General features: G+C 45.2%; 1 protein-coding gene across 4 annotated transcripts in view; it reads left to right on the forward strand.

The window, feature by feature from the left end:
* The first annotated feature begins 7,244 nt into the window (after positions 1-7,244).
* Positions 7,245-23,579, forward strand: part of LOC310849281 (fucolectin-like) — a 43,194-nt gene continuing 26,859 nt past the window's right edge. For 2 of the 4 annotated variants that reach the window (XM_083749474.1, XM_083749475.1), the window contains exons 1-3: positions 7,245-7,479; positions 10,901-10,992; positions 14,593-14,884. In XM_083749474.1, coding sequence (XP_083605600.1) covers positions 10,902-10,992; positions 14,593-14,884 — 383 coding nt within the window. In that variant the 5' untranslated portion in view covers positions 7,245-7,479; position 10,901. Of the gene's footprint in view, positions 7,480-10,900; positions 10,993-14,592; positions 14,885-15,767; positions 16,031-23,579 lie in introns of those variants that run through there. The other 2 variants (XM_083749473.1, XM_083749476.1) reach the window with 2 other exon arrangements.

Below are 23,579 nucleotides of genomic sequence, written 5' to 3' on the forward strand. Positions count from 1 at the left end.
AGTCATCCTCCAGAATGCTGGGAACCCCTAAACAGTTCTTCAACAAATATTTTTTTTTTAAAAAATGAAGTTTTCAGTATGCCCATTCAGGGTGTGGGGGGCATGATCCAGGCTTCAGACATCACATCAACTCACCTTGGGATCAGCAGAACGACCCAACCTCTTAGTGAAACTGACACGGAGACCTCCCTGCTTCCAGCAAAGTCCTGTCCTATCTGGTTTTATTCCCTTTCAGCTCTTGTCTGGCTCTGAGCAAACCAACCAATCAGAAAGATGTTGACAGTGGGATTTTGGCTGTCAAAACATCCTTCTTCAGAGCAGCCTTATGTGGTTTCTGGCTCTCTGCCAAGAGGGGAAAGACACACCTCCTTATCAACAGGTGATCTGCTTTGAATATAATAATATGTCCCCACTGCATTTATTTCATAAAGAGGACAGATAGATGATAACATCATTATTGACTCTAGCAGGTCCCAATCTCACACACCAAGCTCCAGAATGAACACTTTGCTTTCTGCCTTGTGGAGAGCAGGGAGGCACTTCTGTGCTGGAAGAGTCTCCACAAACTCATGGAAATGTCTTTGCCTCCCTTACCTGAAATCAAGTCAGAAGTGAGACAGAGGGCATTTCTCTCTCTTCTGAACACAACAACCAGTCTGGGTAGGCCAGTCTTGCCTTGAGGATACTTGTGTCTACAGGCAGAAGTTGTTTCCGTGAGTCCAAGGCAGACACTTAGGAGGGGATAAAGAAAGGGCACCCAATTTACCTGTCTGTCCCTGGAGACTGTAGAGCAGGCATCCCCAAACTCAGCCCTCCAGCTGTTTTGGGACTACAACTCCCATCATCCCTTGCTAACAGGACCAGTGGTCATGGATGATGGGAATTGTAGTCCCAAAACAGCTGGAGGGCCAAGTTTGGGAAAGCCTGCCATAGATGCTTCCTTCTCACAGAATCATAGAATTGTAGAGTTGGAAGGGACCCTAAGTCATAATAATAATAATAATAATAATAATAATAATAATAATAATAATAATAATAATTTATTATTTATACTACACCCACCATCTGGCTGCCCCCCCCAGCCACTCTGGGAGGCCATCTAGTCCAAACCCCTGAAATGCAAGATTCTCAGCTAGATCATACATGACAGATAGCCACCTGTCTTAAAAACCTCTAAGGAAGGACAGCCCACACATCATGAGGGAGTCTGTTCCACTGATGAACATCTGTTACTTTCAGAATGTTCTTCCTGGTGTTTAGTTGGAATCCTTTCTTGTAACTTGAAGAAAGATCGATGAAACCTTGGGAGGAAGTGATGGTGTCTGGACTTAAAGAAGTCTCCAGGAACCACTGGGTGAGATCCCATGGTCAGAAATCCAGAAGTCCAAGATGGATGGGAGCGTCTTCAAGGAGAAATATTGAAGGCACAATGCAAACAATTCCAACAAGAGAGGAATGGGAGGCATCTAAAGAAACCAGTTTGGCTGCATGAAGAGCTTACAGATGACCTGAGAGTTCAGAAGGACATGTATAAGAAACGGAAAAAAGGAGAAATCACAATAGAGGAGTATACACGAGTTACCAACAGTTGGAGGGTGAAGGTCAGGCTGGCTAAAGCTCAGAATGAGCTCAGGCTTGCACACAGGGGTTCCAGCTTGAATAAAATATTACACTCCAGGTAATCAATCACATAACATGACACATGCACACCATTTGAATGGCAATTTCCATCAACTGGGGTGGGGGCTGACCCCCTCAAATAATTTATTGAGGGCCTGGAGGGATCTCGGCCCCTAGGAGTTGGCTCCTATGCTTGCAAGAGAGGTTAAAAATAATATTTAAAAAGGTTCTTTGGTTATGTTTGAAGCAAGAAGAAGAACCAGCAAGTAGTAGGTCCTCTGCATGGGAAACACAGAGAAATGCTATAGGGTGACAGAGAAAAGGTGGAACTGTTCAACACCTGCTTTGCCTCTATCTTCACCCAAAAGGAAAGCGGTGCCCAACCTGGAGATAACAGAATAAACAATGCAAGGAGGGAGCTGCAGCCCAGATAGGAAAAGTGGTAGTAAGGGAACACCTAGATACTTTAAATAATGGGTAGGCCAACTAAGGCCCAGGGGCCGGATCCGGCCCAATTGCCTTCTCAATCCGGCATGTGGACGGTCAGGGAATCAGTGTGTTTTTTACATGAGTAGAATGTGCCCTTTTATTGAAAATGCATCCCTGGGTTATTTGTGGGGCCTGCCTGGTGTTTTTACACGCGTAGAAGGTGTGCTTTTATTCACTGTTCTGCCCGGACACTGAGGTCCAGCGCTGAGGGCCTTCTGGCAGTTTGCTCGCTGCGAGAAGTGAGGTTTCAGGGAACCAGGCAGAGGGCCTTCTCGGTGGAGACACCCGCCCTGTGGAATGCCCTCCCATCAGATGTCAAAGAGAAAAACGACTACCAGACTTTTAGAAGATATCTGAAGGCAGCCCTGTTTAGGGAAGTTTTTAATGTATAATAGAAAAAGATGGAGACAACTGGAGGTTGCAGAGTTTGGAGAAACTAAAGGGGAAAGTGCGAGATTGGTTACATTATGCTCAGATCAAAGAAGCTTTTAAGTCAGATAAAAAATTAGGATTCCAGGTGGAAAAATCAAAGTTAGAAACAGAACTGTTAGAACCCAGCTCTAAGATACTTTCAAGAATGTATAACTTGCTGCTAAAATGGAATACACAGGATGAAACGGTCAAATCAGCTATGATAAAATGGGCACAGGACATAGGGTACAACATCATGTTTGCTGACTGGGAAAAGTTATGGACCACAGGTTTGAGATTTACGGCATGTAATGCCTTGAAAGAAAATATTATGAAAATGATATATAGGTGGTACATGACCCCAGTCAAGCTTGCAAAGGTATACCATTTGTCTGACAATAAATGTTGGAAGTGTAAAGAAGCTGAAGGTACATTCTTTCACCTCTGGTGGACTTGCCCTAAAGTGAAGGCTTTCTGGGAAATGATATATAATGAGATGAAAAAGGTATTTAAGTATACCTTCCCTAAGAAACCAGAAGCCTTTCTCTTAGGCATTGTCGGCCAGAGTGTGCAAAAGAAGGATCGAACCTTTTTTATGTATGCTACAACAGCAGCAAGGATACTCATCGCTAAATGCTGGAAAACTCAAGATTTGCCCACACTGGAAGATTGGCAGATGCAACTGATGGACTATATGGAACTGGCTGAGATGACTGGCAGAATCCGAGACCTGGGAGAAGAACTGGTGGAGGAGGACTGGAAGAAATTTAAGGACTATCTACAAAAACATTGTAAACTGTATGAATGTTAAGAAAAATGTAAGATCTGTAACAATATGGCTCTAACAAATTAGTAATAAGGAATACAAATTTGAACGTAATCGAAAGAAAGGATAAATTTTGGATAAAACAGTATTTTATAATTACGTTTCAATAAGAGAGATGTTAAATTTCAAAATTTGAGATATTAATAGTGGAAAATTTTATTATATAAACTAAATTAAGTTAATAATTTGCTGGCAAAATTTATGAATTAAGAAAGCAGGAACAAGAGGTGTGAGGAAGTCCAAGGAAGTGTATGAAATGTGGATGTTGGAAAATGTTATGTTATTATGTGCATTTATTGTTAAACAAAAATTTAATAAAAAATATTTTTTTAAAAAAAGGTTATTGTATTTTAGTGTTCTGTTGGAAGCCGCCCAGAGTGGCTGGGGAAATCCAGCCAGATGGGCAGGGTTAAATAATAATAATAATAATAATAATAATAATAATAATAATAATAAAAAATGCATCTCTGGGTTATTTGTGGGGCATAGGAATTTCCTCCCCCAAAAATATAGTCTGGCCCCCCACAAGGTCTGAAGGACAGTGGATCGGCCCTTGCTGAAAAAGTTTGCTGACTCCTGCTTTAAATAAATTCAGATCTCCAGGGCCTGATGAGCTGCATCGAAGGATACTAAAGGAGCTTGTGGAAGTAATTTCAGAGCCTTTGCCTCTTATATTTGAGAATTCTTGGAGAACAGGTGAGGTCCCTGCAGACTGGAGGCAAGCAAAGGTTGTCCACATCTTCAGAAAGGGAGACAAGGAAGACCCAGGTAACTACCGACTGGTGACCTTGACCTTGATACCAGGAAAGGTCCAGAACAGATCATCACACAGTCGGCCTGTGAGCACTTAGAGAAGAGTCTTGGATCTCCTCTAGAGCAGCCCTGCTGGTTTTATCTGCCTCGTGATGGGCAGCTCTTGCCTGGCTCAGAAAAACCTAAGCAGATCAGAAAGATGCTGAGACCAAGATTGAGGACATCAACTTTTCTCCTTCCTGTTCTCAGTTTCTTTCTTGTTCCCAGGTGCCAACACCTGTGGGGGGGCAGTTACACAACCCACAACTCTGGTTATGGGTTGTGGGTTCTCCAGCCTATCTGCAACTGCATGCCACAGGTGGAAATAAAGAAAGAATCCACTGCCATGTGCCAAATGATTTGAAAATAAGAAATTTATCATGCAAAGAAACACACAAAAGGGTATTTGTTCTGGCCTGGTACCAACCAGGCCCATAAGCTCCAAAGCAAATAGTCTGCTGGGGCCTTGTGGAAAGAGGGTGAATGTGCTTTTGTGTTGGAATCATCACCCTGAAAGTTTAACCCTGAGGCCATTTCGCTGGAACCATTGGTCAGGTGTGTGGGCAAAGCCCCACAGTAGACAAATAGTGACATGAAGTGCTTGGGAAAATGTTGCAGATATCGCAAAAATATTCCCGTTGGGATGATGATGATGATTGTATCCTGCTTCCCTCCCCCATCTAGACCCATTAATTAATTGTTTTCTGGACTTCATCCTTCCCTGAATGTACTCATAAGAACATTTGACAGATCATTGCTCCATATAGCATGCTATTTTCTTGACTGATAGCAGGTTTTCCAGAGCTCCAGGCAAAGGGGACCTTCTGAGCCCAAGCTGGAGGTGCTGAGCATTTTCAAAACACATCTTAAGAAGAATTGTTGCAGTATGAACTCGGACGCTGCCTTTGAATAACTTCTGCAGCTGTACGAAATAAGAAACAAGATCATGGGAGAATAATGTTGTTGTTTAGTCGTTTAGTCATGTCCACCTCTTCGTGACCCCCTGGACCAGAGCACGCCAGGCACTCCTGTCTTCCACTGCCTCCCGCAGTTTGCTCAAACTCATGCTGGTAGCTTTGAGAACACAGTCCAACCATCTTGTCCTCTGCTGTCCCCTTCTCCTTGTGCCCTCCATCTTTCCCAGCATCAGGGTCTTTTCCAGGGAGTCTTCTCTTCTCATGAAGTGGCCAAAGTCTTGGAGCCTCAGCTTCAGGATCTGTCCTTCCAGTGAGCACTCAGGGCTGATTTCCTTCAGAATGGAGAGGTTGGATCTTCTTGCAGTCCATGGGACTCTCAAGAGTCTCCTCCAGCACCACAATTCAAAAGCATCCATTCTTGGGCGATCAGCCTTCTTTATGGTCCAGCTCTCACTTCCATACATCACTACTGGGAAAACGATAGCTTTAACTATACAGACCTTTGTTGACAACAAAGGAGAATAATACTTTATTATAAAATGAACAGACATTGGCTTTGCCCTTGGGAACATCGCCCGGCTGTGGGGTGTGGAGGTCACTCTCTGCAAGGCCCTTTCCACCTGGCCTAGGGGGCGGGGCCCACACTCAACCAGCCCTACAAAAGAGACTCCTGGGAGACCAGAGGGACATTGCTATGCCTGACAACAAACCCTAACTATTGTTTGTTTGTGTTAAATATGCCTTCTGTAGCTGACCTCCTTTGTAATGTTTTATTTCAAAATCTTTCAGATAATATTTTTGTTTCCTGTTAATGATGTTGCTTTGACTGTATGCTTTATATTTGGCTTTCTTCAGAAATGTTTGATTCTGGATTGTTTTATTGATGTTGTAAGATGCTGTAAACCACTGTGAGGTTTTTCTTAAAGCGGTATAGAAGTGAAATGAATAATAACAATAAAACAACTAGCAAATAATGTGCAAGTTTTTCAGATTTTGCAATGAATAATACCTTCTTAAACCAGATATCAAGGGACTCCTTTACTTTTTAGATACCAGATTTGTTTGTGCTGTATGATTTTACAGAATCACAGAGTTCGAAGGGACCCTGGAGGCCATCTAGCCCAACCCCCAGCAATGCAGGATCCCATACATGAATCAAACCTGCAGCCTTGGTGTTATCAGCACGAGGCTCTAACCAACTGAGCTATGCAGGCTTCCCCCCCCCCCCTCCTGATTGCATATCAGTCCCCAGGCTGCCTGAAACAGCATGCAAATACTCTGTCTTTTTCATTTCATTGATAAACGAAGCTTTCTTCATTTCCTGGTGTGTGCAATGGGGCATAATGTGATGATTTCCAATCATCGTGGGAAAGGGAGGTCATTAACGAGGTTCAATCCTGCGGATTGACTCACCTTTACTTTGAGTCTATGACGTACAATCAAGCTAGAGATGTGATCTCCCGGAGACTGAGTGATATTGCCAGACAAGAGGACATAGCCCAGGTAAAACCAGGGATGTTCCTAGGGGACCAGATTTATCGGACCATACCAGCCCCCTACCTTGCAGAAATCCACTATGTGGAATACCGCAGACTTCTTACAGCGGCTAGATTAAATGTCCTTGACTCTGCGATATTGTGGGGAAGGTACAGGGGAGTACCATACGCCCAGAGAACCTGTCATTGTGCTATTGGTGTGGTTGAGTCCACCGAACACATTCTCTTGACTTGCCCTTCTTATGCAGAGCTTAGACAAAATTTTATAGACCCACTCCTATGTCAACTTAGCTTCCTACCCGGAGAAAACCAGGTTTTACACTTGCTGAATAATGTTACTAGAGCTATACCTTTCTTGGTGGCCAAATTTCTTTTTTTAGCCTTTAAGCGTCGCAAGACCATAATTGACTGTATTGATATGGGGCTATCTGTTTAGCCCTTTTTAGTGTTGGCTAAGCTCTAAAAGCTTTCTGGGTGTTTTAACTGTGTATTGACAAATGTATTTGGTTTTTTTTTTCTGACTGACGGTCGAATAAAAAGGTTGAGAATTGGGGCATAATGTGAAGGGTAAACATGTATTCGTAACAGATGCCCATATGGACTCCAGCAAAAGCTCTCTCAGATGCAAATGAGGCAGCTCAACTTTTTAACCTCTCCATAAATGCAATCTTCTTCCTTGCACCTGTTGTGTGTGCTGGCAGTTGTGGATCAAGTAATACGACCCTTAATCAAAGGAGAGAGTCAGAAACAAACACAAGCCTGATTAGAAGAAGGGCGTGCAAATCTGCTTTCAACATCTTCCTGTTTGGGGGAGTTGAAGAGCATAAAAGCAGGACTGCCCGAGAGCTCCAGAACTCGTTTGGAAGCAGAGAGAAAACGTTTTGGAGAAAGACGCTTCTGGTTGCCGATCCCAACACAGAGAAGCAAGGTAAGTTTTGTGAGCCGATTTGAGGTTTTCTACAATTGAGTGGTTTAAATTTTATGAAATGAATAAAATTGGAAGGGAGGTGCCTCATTGGGTGTGATACCTGAAGCCCAGAATATCCCCCGTCTCCCAAAGAAAGTCCAGAGCTTAGAGCATCTTTACAGTACTAATTTAACTTTCAAGACTTTGTTCTAAAATTCCAGAAAAGTATGGGTAGTATTACTCTGAGTAGACACATTGAAATAAATGAGAATGGCCAAGAATTTTTTTATTGCTTTATTGAAATTAAAAAGAACAAACAAAAGGCTTATCCAGAAGAAAGAGAAAATGGTAATATTTGTTATTTCTCATCACAATATGTTCTTCTTGAGTTTCTAACGGCTTCTCGCCACCCCATCATGCACCTGCCACTTAGTCTATCTAGCACACTATTTTTTTTCCGTTTTCTTTTGTTAATTTTCATCAATATTATATTCTCTTACAATTATCTATCATACCATCATATCATTCAATTGTTCCATGCTGAGATAAACATAGTTGGGTACCACCCTATATTTTTGGAGGCATCTTAAAAAGTCTGTTAGGGACCCCCAGTGAGGCCTGTTGCCAGAGGAACTGCCTCCTGCATCTTTAAGCATCTTTGCAGCTTGTCCTTCTTGTCACAGGACAGCAGTCCAAAGTGTTCATTGCCTTGTGGTCGGGAAGGCAGGCAGCGATAGCAAAACAGGCAGTGTTTGCTCTTGGTCACGAATGGTGTCCTGCCAACCTCATGGTTCAGGCGAGAGACCCCCAAGCACACAAAATCCAGATCTTTCATACATTTACCTGTATGCCTGCAGTTTCACTGGTTCCATGTTCCCCTGTCTTATCTCCTCAGCAGCAGCGGTTTCTAGTTGCGTGGCTAGTTCCTGCCTCCCCCCTCCAGTGGAAATAAAGACACATGACACAATTATTAAGGATAATGGGCTAAATAAGGCCACAACTTTATTGGTTACGGGTGATGAGTGGTATTGGCTTAGGCATTGGTCCTAACTGACTATATCCGTCCGCTTGAAGACTGGGAAGGGTTAACCACCAGTAGCGGGAGTCCTGCTGATGCACATCGACTAGGAACTTCCCTGGGGTCACAGATAGGGGGCATGTCTTAGGCCCTCACCTCCCTAGGCTTCGGACAGCGCCACGCCCCCCGGAATCCTTTATCGGACTACCCTTCAATATGTGGGGCAGGTGATGGGACTTCCTCCCCTCTTCCATCTACAGAGCAATACCAATGCCTAACCGCCAATACCCAGAGAGTTGTGACAATTTGCTACGAGGTAGGTGAAAACCAAGTGGCTGGTGCCAATTTGCCAAGTGGAAAAAATTCCTACCTGGCCCCTCAATGGTGACAACCAAGATCCATAGCAAGGTCAAGGAACGAAAACCTTATAGGGCGGGAGAAGCAGGAACAGCTGGCAGCTGGCAAAGAGGGAGCTTTCTAACATGTACACTCTAGGAATGTTGTCATTGACTGCTCCTGTGTTTACATCCCACATACCCCTTCTCAGGCAATACAACATACACAAAATATAAACAACTTTATTCAACCACCCAGAGTCCCAGCTTGACACGTAGATTCTGGAAACTCTCTCTTGGTAGGGGTTTCGTCAGGATGTCAGCAGTCATCTCTTGGGTGCTGCAGTAGGATAGCTCCACAAGTCCATCCTGGATCATCTGGCGTATGTAGTGGTATTTAACCCCAATGTGTTTTGTTCTGGCCAGGAACTTCTCACTCTGCGTCAGCTTCAGGCAACTTTGATTGTCCTCCAGCAAGCTGACAGGCCCTTTTCTCACCAACCCAAAGTCCTTTATGAGTTGATCAAGCCAGGCGATCTCTCTGCAGGCTTCTGTTGCTGCAACGTATTCTGATTCTGTGGAAGATAATGCTACACAGCTCTGTTTAATAGGGCAGGCCACGCCCCCAGAGCCATCCCATTGGCTGGCCAGGGGGTGATGCAGCTGGGGATTCCCCCAATCGCGTGGGGGCTGGGCTCCAGCCTCCATGCAAGTGTTGGGGGCGTGACGCCCGCAACCCCACCTCCTCTGCAGGGCGGAAGTGGCTTTATCAGCACCACGGGGTCACCAACTCCTCTGTCTCCTGCCCCACCCTTTCAACAGTTTGCCCCAGGTTCCCTATTTCCATTGTCACCTCACCACCAATTTAATCACACTCAACTGACTTCCCCAAACTTCTTCTTGTGGGCTCTTTCAGGCTGACTTTTGAAAACTGCATCTTCTTTAGCAGGTACACAAATCTTCCTGTTAATGCAAGTGTTATGTACTGAGTTGAATAGGATCCAGAATGCAGCAGTCTGATTGGTCCACAGGAGCCACCCAATCCAGCTCCAGGTGGAAGTGAATCCACAACCTGATTGGCCTACAGGAGAATCCCGGAATTAGCCAATCACGTGTGGTCCATTGTGTAAATAATGTACAGTGGTACCTCGGGTTAAGTACTTAATTCATTCTGGAGGTCTTAACCTGAAACTGTTCTTAACCTGAAGCACCACTTTAGCTAATGGGGCCTCCCGCTGCTGCTGTGCCGCCGGAGCACAATTTCTGTTCTCATCCTGAAGCAAAGTTCCTAACCTGAAGCACTATTTCTGGGTTAGCGGAGTCTGTAACCTGAAGCATCTGTAACCTGAAGCGTATGTAACCCGAGGTACCGCTGTATATAAAGCAGACATTCGGGGGGAACTTCCATTGCTCCTCACCACTATGAGCTGAATGTTGTTATTGTTGTTTAGTCGTTTGGTTGTGTCCGACTCTTTGTGACCCCCTGGACCAGAGCATGCCAGGCCCTCCTGTCTTCCACTGCCTCCCACAGTTTGGTCAGACTCATGCTGGTAGTTTTGAGAACACTGTCCCACCATCTCGTCCTCTGTCCTCCCCTTCTCCTTGTGCCCTCCATCTTTCCCAACATCAGGGTCTTTTCCAAGGAGTCTTCTCTTCTCATGAAGTGGCCAAAGTACTGGAGCCTCAGCTTCACGATCTGTCCTTTCAGTGAGCACTCAGGGCTGATTTCCTTCAGAATGGAGAGGTTGAATAAAGAATGGATAGCTGAATAAAGAGCATGAAATCCACTCTGGACTCCGAATATATTTCAGCAAGTTTCGCCATTCATAATTTCCCAGCACTCTCTCCAAACTCTCTCTCCCCTTCACCCTGTTTCCATGCTGACAAGGAACACTCTCACATATCCTTGCTGTTTCTAGCCAGCAAGTCTCATGACCCACCCAAAGACCTCCTCTGAGCATTCCTGGCTGGCTCTGAGCCCACCTTCCCCATTATTATTTTTTACTTTCCTGGGCTCAGGGGGAGGCAGACCCCCATGGCTCCAGCACAGACCCCTCCCTCACTGCTGTCTCCCCTCCCCTCCTTCCAGAATGCTCCTCACCTGGATTTCGATGCTGACCCTGGCGCTCCTGGCAGGCAGTGGGGACGCCCAGAGCTGCAAGCCTGAGCTGCAAGGCACTGGTAATGTAGCACCTTCTGCTTGTGGTTAACGCTTAGCTGGAATGAAATATTCAACGCAGCAATAGAGAAATTAAAATAATAATTTATTTGTCAGACAAATAAATGAGAGGCTCAGTGGTATATGGTTACCAAGCTCTGGCCTGGCCTCCTGCCATCCTGGCCAGCACTTATATTTCCTTAATCCAGCCCCCTTTGCTCCTCCTGTGGCTGCCTCTGTCCAATCAGCCTGGTTGAAATTCCTATTGGCTGTTTGCTAGAACCAATCACAAAAGATACACCCACTTCCTTCTGTCCTTATAAGGGAGACAAAGAGCTATATATAAATGACAAATAAGTAATAATATATCTTACATGGAATCTTAATTACCAGCTCACCTCTTGCCCTCCTTGCCCTATTGCCTTCTAAAACAAATGGTTAATCTTACATTTTTATCTTCAACAGATGTCAAGGATCTTGAGTTCACATCAACATTGAAAGATTTCCTTCTTTTGAAGGTTTCTAAACAAAAAGGCTTGACAACTATATATCAAGAGTGCTCTATGGCGTCTCCTGTCTGGCAGGGGGGCTGGGCTCATTTGCCCCTCTGGTCTCCTATTGCAATATGACTCTATGAAATAAGAATCTAGCATTTCTTAAATCCTTTGCATAATTACATTTAAGCCAATATATTTAAGCTAATATATTTCATACATTATCATAGGTAGCCTCTTAAAAGAATAAAGCTTCTCAAAGTAAAAAGGAAGGAACTCAGTAAAAAACAGCTTTTAAAAAGAAGCCTCTTCAGTTTAAACACCCCCCCCTTTCACCCTCCTTTCCAGCCTCAAAATAAAATAGAAAGAAGCTTCTTCTCCAGCCAAGCCAGTTGCCTTTTTTTCACTGCTCTTGGCCTTAGAAAATACAGCTCAAGGTTTAAGAGAGGCCCATGGTATCATTTTACTATTTGCCCATTCCTAATTGTGTTTTGCAATCTGCAAGGTCAGTTGTCTGTAATTCCTTTTTTTTATGACTTTGAGAATTGTTTTTTCTGCTATAAATCAGGGGGCCCCTTATCTAGGAGAATAACATTGCCAAGGCCTTTTCTAAGCAGCTGGTCTTTTGCCTGGCATGAAACATTTGAAAATCTTTTAAAGCTCATTTTAAATACAAGCAAGCCTTAATAAAATATATATGCTTTGATAAAAATGCAGGCCTATGATTAGATGCCTCAGTAAGAGCTTCCAAAGGGGGCTGGTCTGTGGGTCAGACCCAAATGCAAATGATACCTCTCCGCCACCCAGAAGCACCCCTATTCCCCCCAAACCAGTGATCTCTTTTTTAAAGAAACATATTTTTATTAAAGATTTTCTTGGTTTACAGAAGTATGTGCAATCTCTCTCTCTCTCTCTCTCTCTCTCTCTCTTTTCTTCAAGTAACATTTTTTTTACAGATCAGTTTCATTTGTTGAGACATTAGGAAGAAAAGAGGAAGAGGGGTGGGGGGAGATGGGGGGGTCGGGTGGCGATGTTTCTAGTTTCCTTAAAATATGTGGGGGTTTGTGTCAGTGGCGCTTGTGCAGGTTCTTTGCTGTTCGCTTGTGTTCCTTTGGTGGTGAGAGAGGTTGGGGTTGGCCCAGGGTGTGGTTGTTCATTTGTGGTTGGCTGTGGTGGTCTTTGTTTTCGTGTGTGAGTGGGGTGGGTGGGTGTTTTGGGTCAGCTTAGCCATATTGATTTGTATGCTGTTGGAGGATTATTGTCATTGTCCTGTTGGGCTGTGTATGTGATAAAGGGGAGCCACACCGGGGTAAAGGCGTCTTCTTCTGTTCGTCCCCGTGTCAGTTTCAGTTTATTGGTTAATTTTTCTAGTAGGGCTGTTTCCCATACTATTTGGCACCATTGGTCCAGGCTTACTCCTGACAGGTCTCTCCAGTGTCTGGTTATGATGCCTCTGGCTGCTGAAAGTAGGTGGGTTATGAGTTCTTTGTGGTGTAAGTGGGTGTTATTGTCTTGGAAGATGTTTAGTAAGGCCAATTCCGGGGTGATTTCTAATACTTGCTTGGTTATTTTACATACAAACCAGTAACCTCTAAGCTGCTGTTGTGACAGTGAAAGTTGGGAGCCATCTTACCTAGTGAGAACATCGCATATTAAGATTGCAATTAGTTATCCGAAGGGTTCAGACCTGACAAGTTGTGATGGGGGAACAACATCTCCCCTCCATTGGACCCATCCAGCAGATTCCTCCCTTTATGCGTTGGGACTGAGGCTCTTCCATCCCCAGGCAGAGGAGAGGATGCAGCACTGAGGTGGCTGCTGTTTCCAAGAGACATCCTGATGGCGCTGTCTCCAGCTCTCAGCATCAGCAGCCCATTGCTCAGCGGGGCACCCCCAAAAATGGGTCTGGGGAGGCCATGACCAATGCCATCCTCGGACATCAATGCCAAGGTTGGAGAGGACCGGTCTCTGAGCATGTTCTGTGTGCTTTCATACTCAGTACCAAGATGGTCCTCGTAGGACTATATTCTACACCATCCTTCAAGACTGCTTGGGGAGAGGGAGAGGGAACTGGTGTACATTTATATTTCCCATTTGCCCAATGTGACCTTCAGTCTGGTAGCTCATTCCTTCAGGTGAAGTGAGGGTGAATGTGCTAGGAGGTATACATGGATGGCAGGAGATCAACACGCTCTTGAAATCTCCAGCATCATGTTTAGATGTAACCTCTTTGTTGTCACTGCAATTTTGTCCTGCCCTTACACTGGACAAGGGACTCGGGTGGTGCTGTGGGTTAAACCACTGAGCCTAGGACTTGCCAATCAGAAGGTCGGCGGTTCGAATCCCTGCGATGGGGTGAGCTCCCGTTGCTTGGTTCCTGCTCCTGCCAACCTAGCAGTTCGAAAGCACGTCAAAGTGCAAGTAGATAAATAGGTACCACTCCGGCGGGAAGGTAAACGGCATTTCCGTGCGCTGCTCTGGTTCTCCAGAAGTGGCTTGGTCATGCTGGCCACATGACCCGGAAGCTGTACGCTGGCTCCCTTGGCCACTAAAGTGAGATGAGCGCCACAACCCCAGAGTTGGCCACGACTGGACCTAATGGTCAGGGGTCCCTTTACCTTTACACTGCACAATGACAACCCCCGTTTTATCCTCACAAGAGCCCTGCGAGGTGTGTCAGGCTGCAGGAGAAAGGACCAAACTCAGCCTCTGGCTCTCAGCATCACCAGCTTCTTGCAGGACTGGGCTTCCCCCAAAATGCAGGGAGGTGGGAGAAGGCATGAACATTGGCTCCTTTGATAGCCATTCCAAGACTGGAGAAGGCCCGTCTCTGAGCTTGTTCAGTTTACTTTTCTACCAAAGTAGTTTAAAAGCCTTTAAACACTGCAGAGCCTCACCTCTTGGTTGGAGGGCCATTAAAAATTAAAATCTGGAAATGCAGCTATTTTAATATCATTGTGGCAATTTTCCTCCCTCTTCTATTGCTGCTTTTTTGATCACTGAAAGTGGATCTCCTGAAGGGCTTTGCAAAGCTTCCCCCGGTCTCTTGTCCAGAAAGGATCTTCCATGGAGGCTGTATAAGTCTCTAACCATTTATTCTCCCTCCATCTCCTTCCCATCATGCTCCAGCTCACAACTTGGCCAAAGGCCGCCCAGCTTTCCAGTCCTCCATCTACCCACATGAGATTTTTACTGGTGCAAGAAATGCTGTGGATGGAAATTGTGACGGGTTCTTCGCCGGAGGCTCCTGCACCCACACTAATCAAGACCAGGACCCCTGGTGGTACGTGGACCTGGGCGACCAGTATGCCATCTCGGCCGTGGTGGTGAAAAACCGTCAGGGCTGCTGCAGTGAGAGACTCCTGGGAGCCCAGATCCATGTAGGAGACTCCGTGGTTGACCATGGCAAGTCCAACCCCCTGTAAGTTTCATTTTCCCCAACCTCCATCCTGCCCCCTTTACAAGGGTGGGACAGGGACAGTGACCAAAGATGGAAAAAGTGGGTGGTGGTAATTTTGTAGTAATTAATCTGGACTACAATAAAGGGTAGTGATTGTTATGAAGGAGTGTATCCACCCCCATCGTTCTGCCCGGACACTGAGGTCCAGCTCCAAGGGTCTTCTGGCAGTTGCCTCACCAGGAACCAGGCAGAGGGCCTTCACGGTGGTGACGCCCTCCCTGTGGAACACCCTCCCATCAGATGTCAAGGAAATAAACAACTACAGTGGTACCTCGGGTTAAGAACTTAATTTGTTCTGGAGGCCCTTTCTTAACCTGAAACTGTTCTTAACCTGAAGCACCACTTTAGCTAATGGGGCCTCCCGCTGCTGCTGACCCGCAATTTCTGTTCTCAGTCTGAAGTAAAGTTCTTAACCTGAGGTACTATTTCTGGGTTAGAGGAGTCTGTAACCTGAAGCGTCTGTAACCTGAAGCGTCTGTAACCTGAGGTACCACTGAATCTGACTTTTAGAAGACATCTGTAGGCAGACCTGTATAGGAAAGTTTTTAATGTCTGATGTTTTATTGTATTTTTAATATTTTGTTGGAAGCTGCCCAGATGGGCGGGGTATAAATAAATAAATAAATAAATAAATAAATTATCATAATCATCATCATTATAAACACCAGGGAGGCCAGCTTTTGGGGGAGACTGGGCACCACCCTTTGACTGGGATTATGAGAAATAGCATATATTTAGGGATGTATTCCTTCACAGTTTAGATGGAGATTCCACATTAAACCCACCCTAAAGCTGATTCTCTCTCTCTCTCTCTCTCTCTCTCTCTCTCTCTCTCTCTCTGCAGCTGTGGGACCATCGCAGACACCAGCCTTGGCTCCGTCAGCACCTTGTACTGCAATTGGCTCAAGGGCCGCTATGTGAGTGTCAACATCCCAGGAAGGGCCGAATACTTGACCTTGTGCGAGGTGGAGGTCTATGGCACCAAGGCAGAAGACCAGTGCTAGAGATCAGCACCTGTGGGTGGTGGTTTTTTTTATTGTTTCAGGGGTGAAGGGATTTCATAGATTTTGTATCTCCAATAAATGCCCAATGAGCAGGCTTCCTTCATCTCTCCCTTTTGCTTCTTGAGCCCCGAAAACCAAGAGAGTCTGTGGCTTTGCCTGTGCCAGAAAGCAGCCATTGCGGCACCAATCATTCTCACGCATTATCATTTATTTGTATGTATCAGGCACCTCCTTATAGAGATTGTCCAAGTGGCATTATATATCTACATCGATCCCTTCAGCCCCCAAAGTATGCAGATTAAACAAGAGGGGCAAACAGGCAGAACTGCAGTAGGGAAGAAAGAACAGAATATCGGTCTTATAACAAATTACTCATCCCAAAGACCCCTCCATAACCTAGCATTGGCTCAAAACACTTGTAACGACAACAACAACAATTTATACCCCGCCTATCTGGCTGAGTTTCCCCAGCCACTCTGGGTGGCTTCTAATCAAGTGTTAAAAACAATACAGCCTTAAATATTAAAAACTTCCCTAAACAGGGCTGCCTTCAGATGTCTTCTAAATGTCAGGTAGTTGTTTATCTCCTTGACATCTGATGGGAGGGCGTTCCACAGTGCGGGTGCCACCACCGAGAAGGCCCTCTGCCTGGTTCCCTGTAACCTTACTTCTCTTGGTGAGGGAACCACCAGAAGGCCCTCGGAGCTGGACCTCAGTGTCCGGCTAGATGATGGTGGTGGAGCCGCTCCTTCAGGGATACTGGACCAAGGCCATTTAGGGCTTTCAAGGTCAGCACCAACACTTTGAATTGTGCTCGGAAACGTACTGGGAGCCAATGTAGGTCTTTCAGGACCGGTGTTATGTGGTATTGGCGGCACCTCCAAGTCACCAGTCTAGCTGCCGCATTCTGGATTTATTGAAGTTTCTGTGTCACCTTCAAAGGTAGCCCCACATAGAGTGCATTGTAGTAGTCCAAGCGAGAGATAACTAGAGCATGCACCACTCTGGCCAGACAGTCCGCAGGTAGGTAGGGTCTTAGCCTGCGTACCATGTGGAGCTGGTAGACATGCGCCCTGGTGACAGAATTGACCTGTGCCTCTATGGATGGCTGTGAGTCCAAAATGACTCCCAGGGTGCACACCTGGTCCTTCAGGGGCACAGTTACCCTATTCAGGACCAGGGAGTCCCCCACACCTGCCTGCCTCCTGTCCCCCCAAAACAGTACTTCTGTCTTGTCAGGATTCAACCTCAATCTGTTAGCCACCATCCATCCTCCAACCACCTCCAGACACTCACACAGGACCTTCACCGCCTTTACTTGTTCTGATTTAAAAGAGAGGTAGAGCTGGGTGTCATCTGCATACTGTTACCCAAACATGAAGGATTTGTATCCTAACCTCCTTACACGAATGTCTGATTCAGATATCCAATCAGTGGCACCTGCAAACATATGAATCTCTGGGAGAATGGCTCTCATTATTTGCTTACTCAGAAAGCCCTTCCCCTCCCCAAAGAGAAGAGTTGGAACCCCAACTGTACTTAAACCTCAAATTTCCAATAGTCAGCTAGCTCACAAGTGCCAGTGGGACCCCCACTTTGCTCCTCAGGGATCAGCTATATGCCTTGCTGGATATGGACCTAAAGAATGGGCCAGAGATTTCTGTGCTCGGCTGGTATAGGATTTCAAAGGGCTGAGCATGTACAGGAGGCACAGATCTCTGAACCCTGACTTTGTGTTCCATTAGGCTTCAAAATTGGATATACCCACATGCTCCCCTTTTCTCTTTTCTTTTAGCATGGGTTTGTGTTACATGATCATGGACTCCTTTACCTACTTGTAAAAAGGTAAAGGGAACCCTGAGCATTAGGTCCAGTCGTGGCCGCCTCTGGGGTTGCCAGCGCTCATCTTGCTTTATTGGCCGAGGGAGCCGGCGTACAGCTTCCGGGTCATGTGGCCAGCAGGACTAAGCCACTTCTGGCGAACCAGAGCAGCGCACGGAAACGCCGTTTACCTTCCCACTGGAGCAGTACCTATTTATCTACTTGCACTTTGACGTGCTTTCGAACTGCTAGGTTGGCAGGAGCAGGGACCGAGCAATGGGAGCTCACCCTGTCATGGGGATACGAACCGCTGACCTTCTGATCGGCAAGTCTTAGGCTCAGTGGTTTAACCCACAGTGCCACCCATGTCCCCCTTACCTATTTGTAGCCAGTGTTAAAAGAATTCTAGCGTGCCCTAAGTACACAAGGTAACTGCGCATACATAAGCACATAAACCACGTGTCTGAAACAGAGAGCAATACAGAAGCCACGTTTACCCCCTAGTTAACATCGGAGACCCTCTCAAGTCACGTAGCAGAAAAACCTGAATGGGCCTCCACTGCAAGTATCGATTAAGAGCAGAGCTGTCAAAGGAGCATATTCAGTGTATGAAGAAGGGATCATGACAATGGGTTTGGGAGCCAAGGTGGCCACCATTTTTAAGAGTGTCTCAAACAGGCTAGAAAGGTGGCTTCCGGGTCTGCCCTGCCTTAAGGGAGGCAGCTCCCATGACAGTGGGAAATCATTGGCGAAGGAAAAACAAGGATGATTGAGGGTAATTATCTATGCAAATTCCCCCTAGAGACGGGGGAACGGGCTTCACTCGTTGTTCGTATCGGTACCTGGTTCTCACTCTGGCATGGAAAGTGGGGGGCAGGGAGGTGCTGAGTGCAAAAGCACTTTGCCTGTCAAAAACCCTCCAACGCTGCCATTCAGAAGCAGAGGTTCTCTTGTTAATTAGAGCTTAATTGGAACAAAGTACAGGCATGTGCTGGAACTACGGAAACAAAACAAACTACGGAACAAAACGAACTGCAAGGACTTTAAGGTCTGAACTTGAGATAAGACGGTGGGGGGGGAGCCTATGGTTTCTTTATTTAAAGTTTTCTTCTCTAAATTTATGATTCGGCAACCCTTCTCTGGATGTTAGTTCAAATTATATTCATCCAAGTGAGGATGGAAGAAATTGGATTATAAATGTGGAATATAGCATCAAACGGAACTGTGTGTGTAAAAAAAGGGAAAAGAGAGGGAAGCTCTATTTTGCAAAAAGTTTACGATGGAAACTTAGAGCTGAGACTTCCCCATCCTTTATTATTTAATAATTTAATTGAAAGTATAATTGCTCATTTATCTTCAGTTGGAAGGAAGGAGAAAAGGAGCCTGTGAGCTGCCAAGGAACTGATAAGGTTCTTTATTGAGTCATCTGCAGTTCAACAGACCACTCTTCTTCCCAGACTGAGAGGAAAAATTGTGAAAACACGTTATTTATTGGGACAGGGTGACTTTTGTAGCTGTTGTTAAAGCTGCAAAGCAACAAAGCATGGGACTGAGCAATGGAAATTTCTGGAACAACAATGGGATATCAGCTCTGCCCAAGGCATGACGGATAACAGCAACAACCAGGGGAAAGAAAGACATAACATCTTACAAGGACAGGAAGAAATACCATGGACAGAATAATTGCCACACACAGGAAGAACAAGGATAGAGTCTGAGTTTCTCACTTGTAGTTTTATAAATTATTTAATATGTCAACATGAACAGAAGTTATTAATACAGTGGTACCTCTGGTTGCGAACGGGATCCATTCTGGAGGCCCGTTCGCAACATGACAAGAGTGCAACCCGCAGCGACGCTTCTGCGCATGCGCAGGTTGCGATTCGGCACTTCTGTGCATGCGCGTGCCATCATTTTGCGCATCTGCGTATGCGCGAGTGGCAAAACCCGGAAGTAACCCCTTCCGGTACTTCTGGGTCACCACGGGACGTAACCTGAAAGAACGTAAAATGAAGCGGATGTAGCATGAGGTATGACTGTATTGCAGTTGTTGAATAGGGGATTGTTATTATGACCGGAATGTAATGGAAATTAATAAGATTTTGGAATGCAGAAATAAATAAATCTATCAAATCTAGCACATGGGGGGCCACTTTATCTAAATTATTTAATTTGGTATTTGAAAGATTGGTACTAATAATTGTATTATAAATTGTTATTGTTATAGTGAGGCTATTATTGGATTGTAACTGAAAACTAATAAAAAAATATTTTTTTAAAAAAACAGGCTAGAAAGGGCCATTATCCAGGTATTTTGATTGTCAAGCTGGAAAATAAGTTGGAAAAACATGAACTTCATACAAACTCTGTTGCATTACAATTTCTCTGTTACAAGTTCTTAAGATTTAAAGGGGGCTGCACACTGTGCTCTGGCTCCTCAGCTCCTTGAAAGTGAGGGGCAGGAAGAGACTCTGTTGCAACAGATCCAATAAGATGCCTTGTTTCCTCTTACCTGGTTGGAGCCTCTGTTTGTTTTTCCGAACCCAAAGGGTGCTCATCAATGGTTCCTCTTCATCCTGGAGAAGAGTGACTAGTGGGGTGCCACAGGGTTCTGTCTTGGGCCCAGTCTTATTCAGCATCTTTATCAACGACTTGGATGATGGACTCAAGGGCATCCTGATCAAATTTGCGGATGACACCAAACTGGGAGGGGTGGCTAACACCCCAGAGGACAGGATCACACTTCAAAACGACCTTGACAGATTAGAGAACTGGGCCCAAACAAACAAGATGAATTTTAACAGGGAGAAATGTACAGGGGCGCCGACTTATAAAAAATATTGGGGGGGCCCATACCGGGGTCCTGCCCCGGGAAGTTTTCTAAATTTTAGATGAAAATTAGTGAGTTTTAAAGTTTTTAAAAAGTATTTTAGTCATATGATCAACATTAGAACCCCGAAAACTCAACTTTCTATAACTCCACACTCCGGGAAACTCGACAAGCCTGAAACACTTTTTGGCTTTGAAAAAAGAAACAAAACATAAACACGCACGGTATTTTCGTAAAAAGCTAATTTAATTTACAGTAACAATTATGCTTATAGACTATTACAGAGCAGTGAATATATAGCTCTGAAAAGACTGAAATGATATTTAAATAAATCCTAAACTATCATTAAAAGAATAAAACATAAAATATTGCTGTCGCACAGTAATAGCACTTTGATTAATAAGTGAAATAGCTAATTTAAGCTTACTTTGAATAAGGCTGAGGGTTCATTAAATAAAAATAATATCTCAAAGTTAATGCTTTAATACAGTTAATAAAGTTAATACAGTATGCCTAATACTGTATGTAAATACTGTAATACTGTATGTAAATAACGGGCTTTAATTGGGTCTTACACCCTAAAAATATTTAAGTATTTGAAAATAACTAATACAGTACTATAGTAATATAGAAATACAGTACTAAACTAGTACTAATATTTCGAAACTGAAAATTTAACATTCTGTATGTATTTAATTCTCTATTTTATAAAGATTTTTAATATCTGACAGTGAGTTTGGAGTAGCCCAATGCAAAAATCCTGAGGATCCATGTGGATCCATGCTTTGTAACCACGTTTTTGCACCACTGTGACCCTAGGCAACAGTGGGTGCGTGTTTTTTTGGTGCAAGATGTAGCCATGGACATGCTATGTGATCTGATGGAGAATTTGGGGTGACCCAATGCAAAAATCCTGAGGATCCATGTGGATCTGTGCTTTGTAACCACGTTTTAAATGGGGAGGGAAGGAAAAACACAGAAGGGACAAGAAGCACAAGAGGGGTGTGTGGAGAAGCAGCTGGCTAAGAATGCAGGGGAGGAGTTTAACGGGGTGGGGGGAGGAAAGGAAGGCAAAAGTCTCGTCCCCCCAAGCCAGCCCCCCCTCTCTCCCACCTGCGAGTCCCTAGAGCACGGAGAGGAGGAGGTGGTGGGCTGGAGCCTGCACGCAGTGTGACTAGGAAAGAATTAGAAGGAAGGACTCGATCCTTTCCTTAACCCTCTGCTTGCCAGGAGGGCAGGGGATTCCCTGCTCTTTGTTGAGTTTGAGCAAACGCAGCAACAGAAGCGGGAGGGCAGTAAGACCCTGAGGCAGAATGCAGGAAAGCAGCAGCTTCCGCCTTCCCTCCGCCCGATCTTATTTTTGCCTGATTTTTGCCTATTTTTGCCACTGCGCTCCGGCGAGTCAGCTCCAGGGACATTCGCTCAATAACATGCACAGACATTTCCCCTTACTTTTTAGGAGAAAAAATCTGCGTGTTATAGAGCGAAATTTACGGTAATAATTTTCTTAAATTAAACGAATTTTTGAGGGGGCTCGGGCCCCCTCAGGCCCCATGGAGTCGGCGCCTATGGAAATGTAAAGTATTGCACTTGGGCAAAAAAAATGAGAGGCACAAATACAAGATGGGTGACACCTGGCTTGAGAGCAGTACATGTGAAAAGGATCTAGGAGTCTTGGTTGACCACAAACTTGACATGAGCCAACAGTGTGACGCGGCAGCTAAAAAAGCCAATGCAATTCTGGGCTGCATCAATAGGAGTATAGCATCTAGATCAAGGGAAGTAATAGTGCCACTGAATTCTGCTCTGGTCAGACCTCACCTGGAGTACTGTGTCCAGTTCTGGGCACCACAGTTCAAGAAGGACACTGACAAACTGGAACGTGTCCAGAGGAGGGCAACCAAAATGGTCAAAGGCCTGGAAACGATGCCTTATGAGGAACGGCTAAGGGAGCTGGGCATGTTTAGCCTGGAGAAGAGGAGGTTAAGGGGTGATATGATAGCCATGTTCAAATATATAAAAGGATGTCACATAGAGGAGGGAGAAAGGTTGTTTTCTGCTGCTCCGGAGAAGCGGACACAGAGCAATGGATCCAAACTACAAGAAAGAAGATTCCACCTAAACATTAGGAAGAACTTCCTGACAGTAAGAGCTGTTCGAGAGTGGAATTTGCTGCCAAGGAGTGTGGTGGAGTCTCCTTCTTTGGAGGTCTTTAAGCAGAGGCTTGACAACCATATGTCAGGAGTGCTCTGATGGTGTTTCCTGCTTGGCAGGGGGTTGGACTCGATGGCCCTTGTGGTCTCTTCCAACTCTATGATTCTATGATTCTCTGATGGGTAGCAGACCTTGATTGGGATATGGGCTGTTAAAGCCAACCCCATTATTATTTTTTACAACATTGGGCTGTCTGAAGCAGTGTCCAAATACTCTGCCTCTTTTATTTCATGTAATAAAAATAGCTTTCTTCAGTTCCTGGTAAGTGCAACATCTTCATAGTTATCAGATTATGGGTAAACACTGTCACCGAGTGTGCTGGTCAGCAATTGTACAGTTCAAAGTTGGAGTTAGCTCTTGATTAGCAAAAAGGGACACGGGTGGCACTGTGGTCTAAACCACAGAGCCTAGGGCTTGCTGATCAGAAGGTCGGCAGTTGGAATCCCCGTGACGGGGTGAGCTCCCGTTGTTTGGTCCCTGCTCCTGCCAACCTAGCAGTTTGAAAGCACATAAAGTGCAAGTAGATCAATAGGTACCACTCTGGCAGGAAGGTAAACGGCATTTCCGTGCGCTGCTCTGGTTCGCCAGAAGCGGCTTAGTCCTGCTGGCCACATGACCCGGAAGCTGTACGCCGGCTCCCTCGGCCAGTAAAACGAGATGAGTGCCGCAACCCCAGAGTCGGCCACGACTGGACCTAATGGTCAGGGGTCCCTTTACCTTTACCTTGATTAGCAAAAGCAAGGCTTGGTTGAATGCCAGGCCCAATGAGCAGAGAGGCAGCTCATTC

Source organism: Podarcis gaigeae (genome assembly GCF_964106915.1).
Source record: "Podarcis gaigeae genome assembly, chromosome: 7".
NCBI classification, from domain to species: Eukaryota; Metazoa; Chordata; class Lepidosauria; order Squamata; family Lacertidae; genus Podarcis; species Podarcis gaigeae.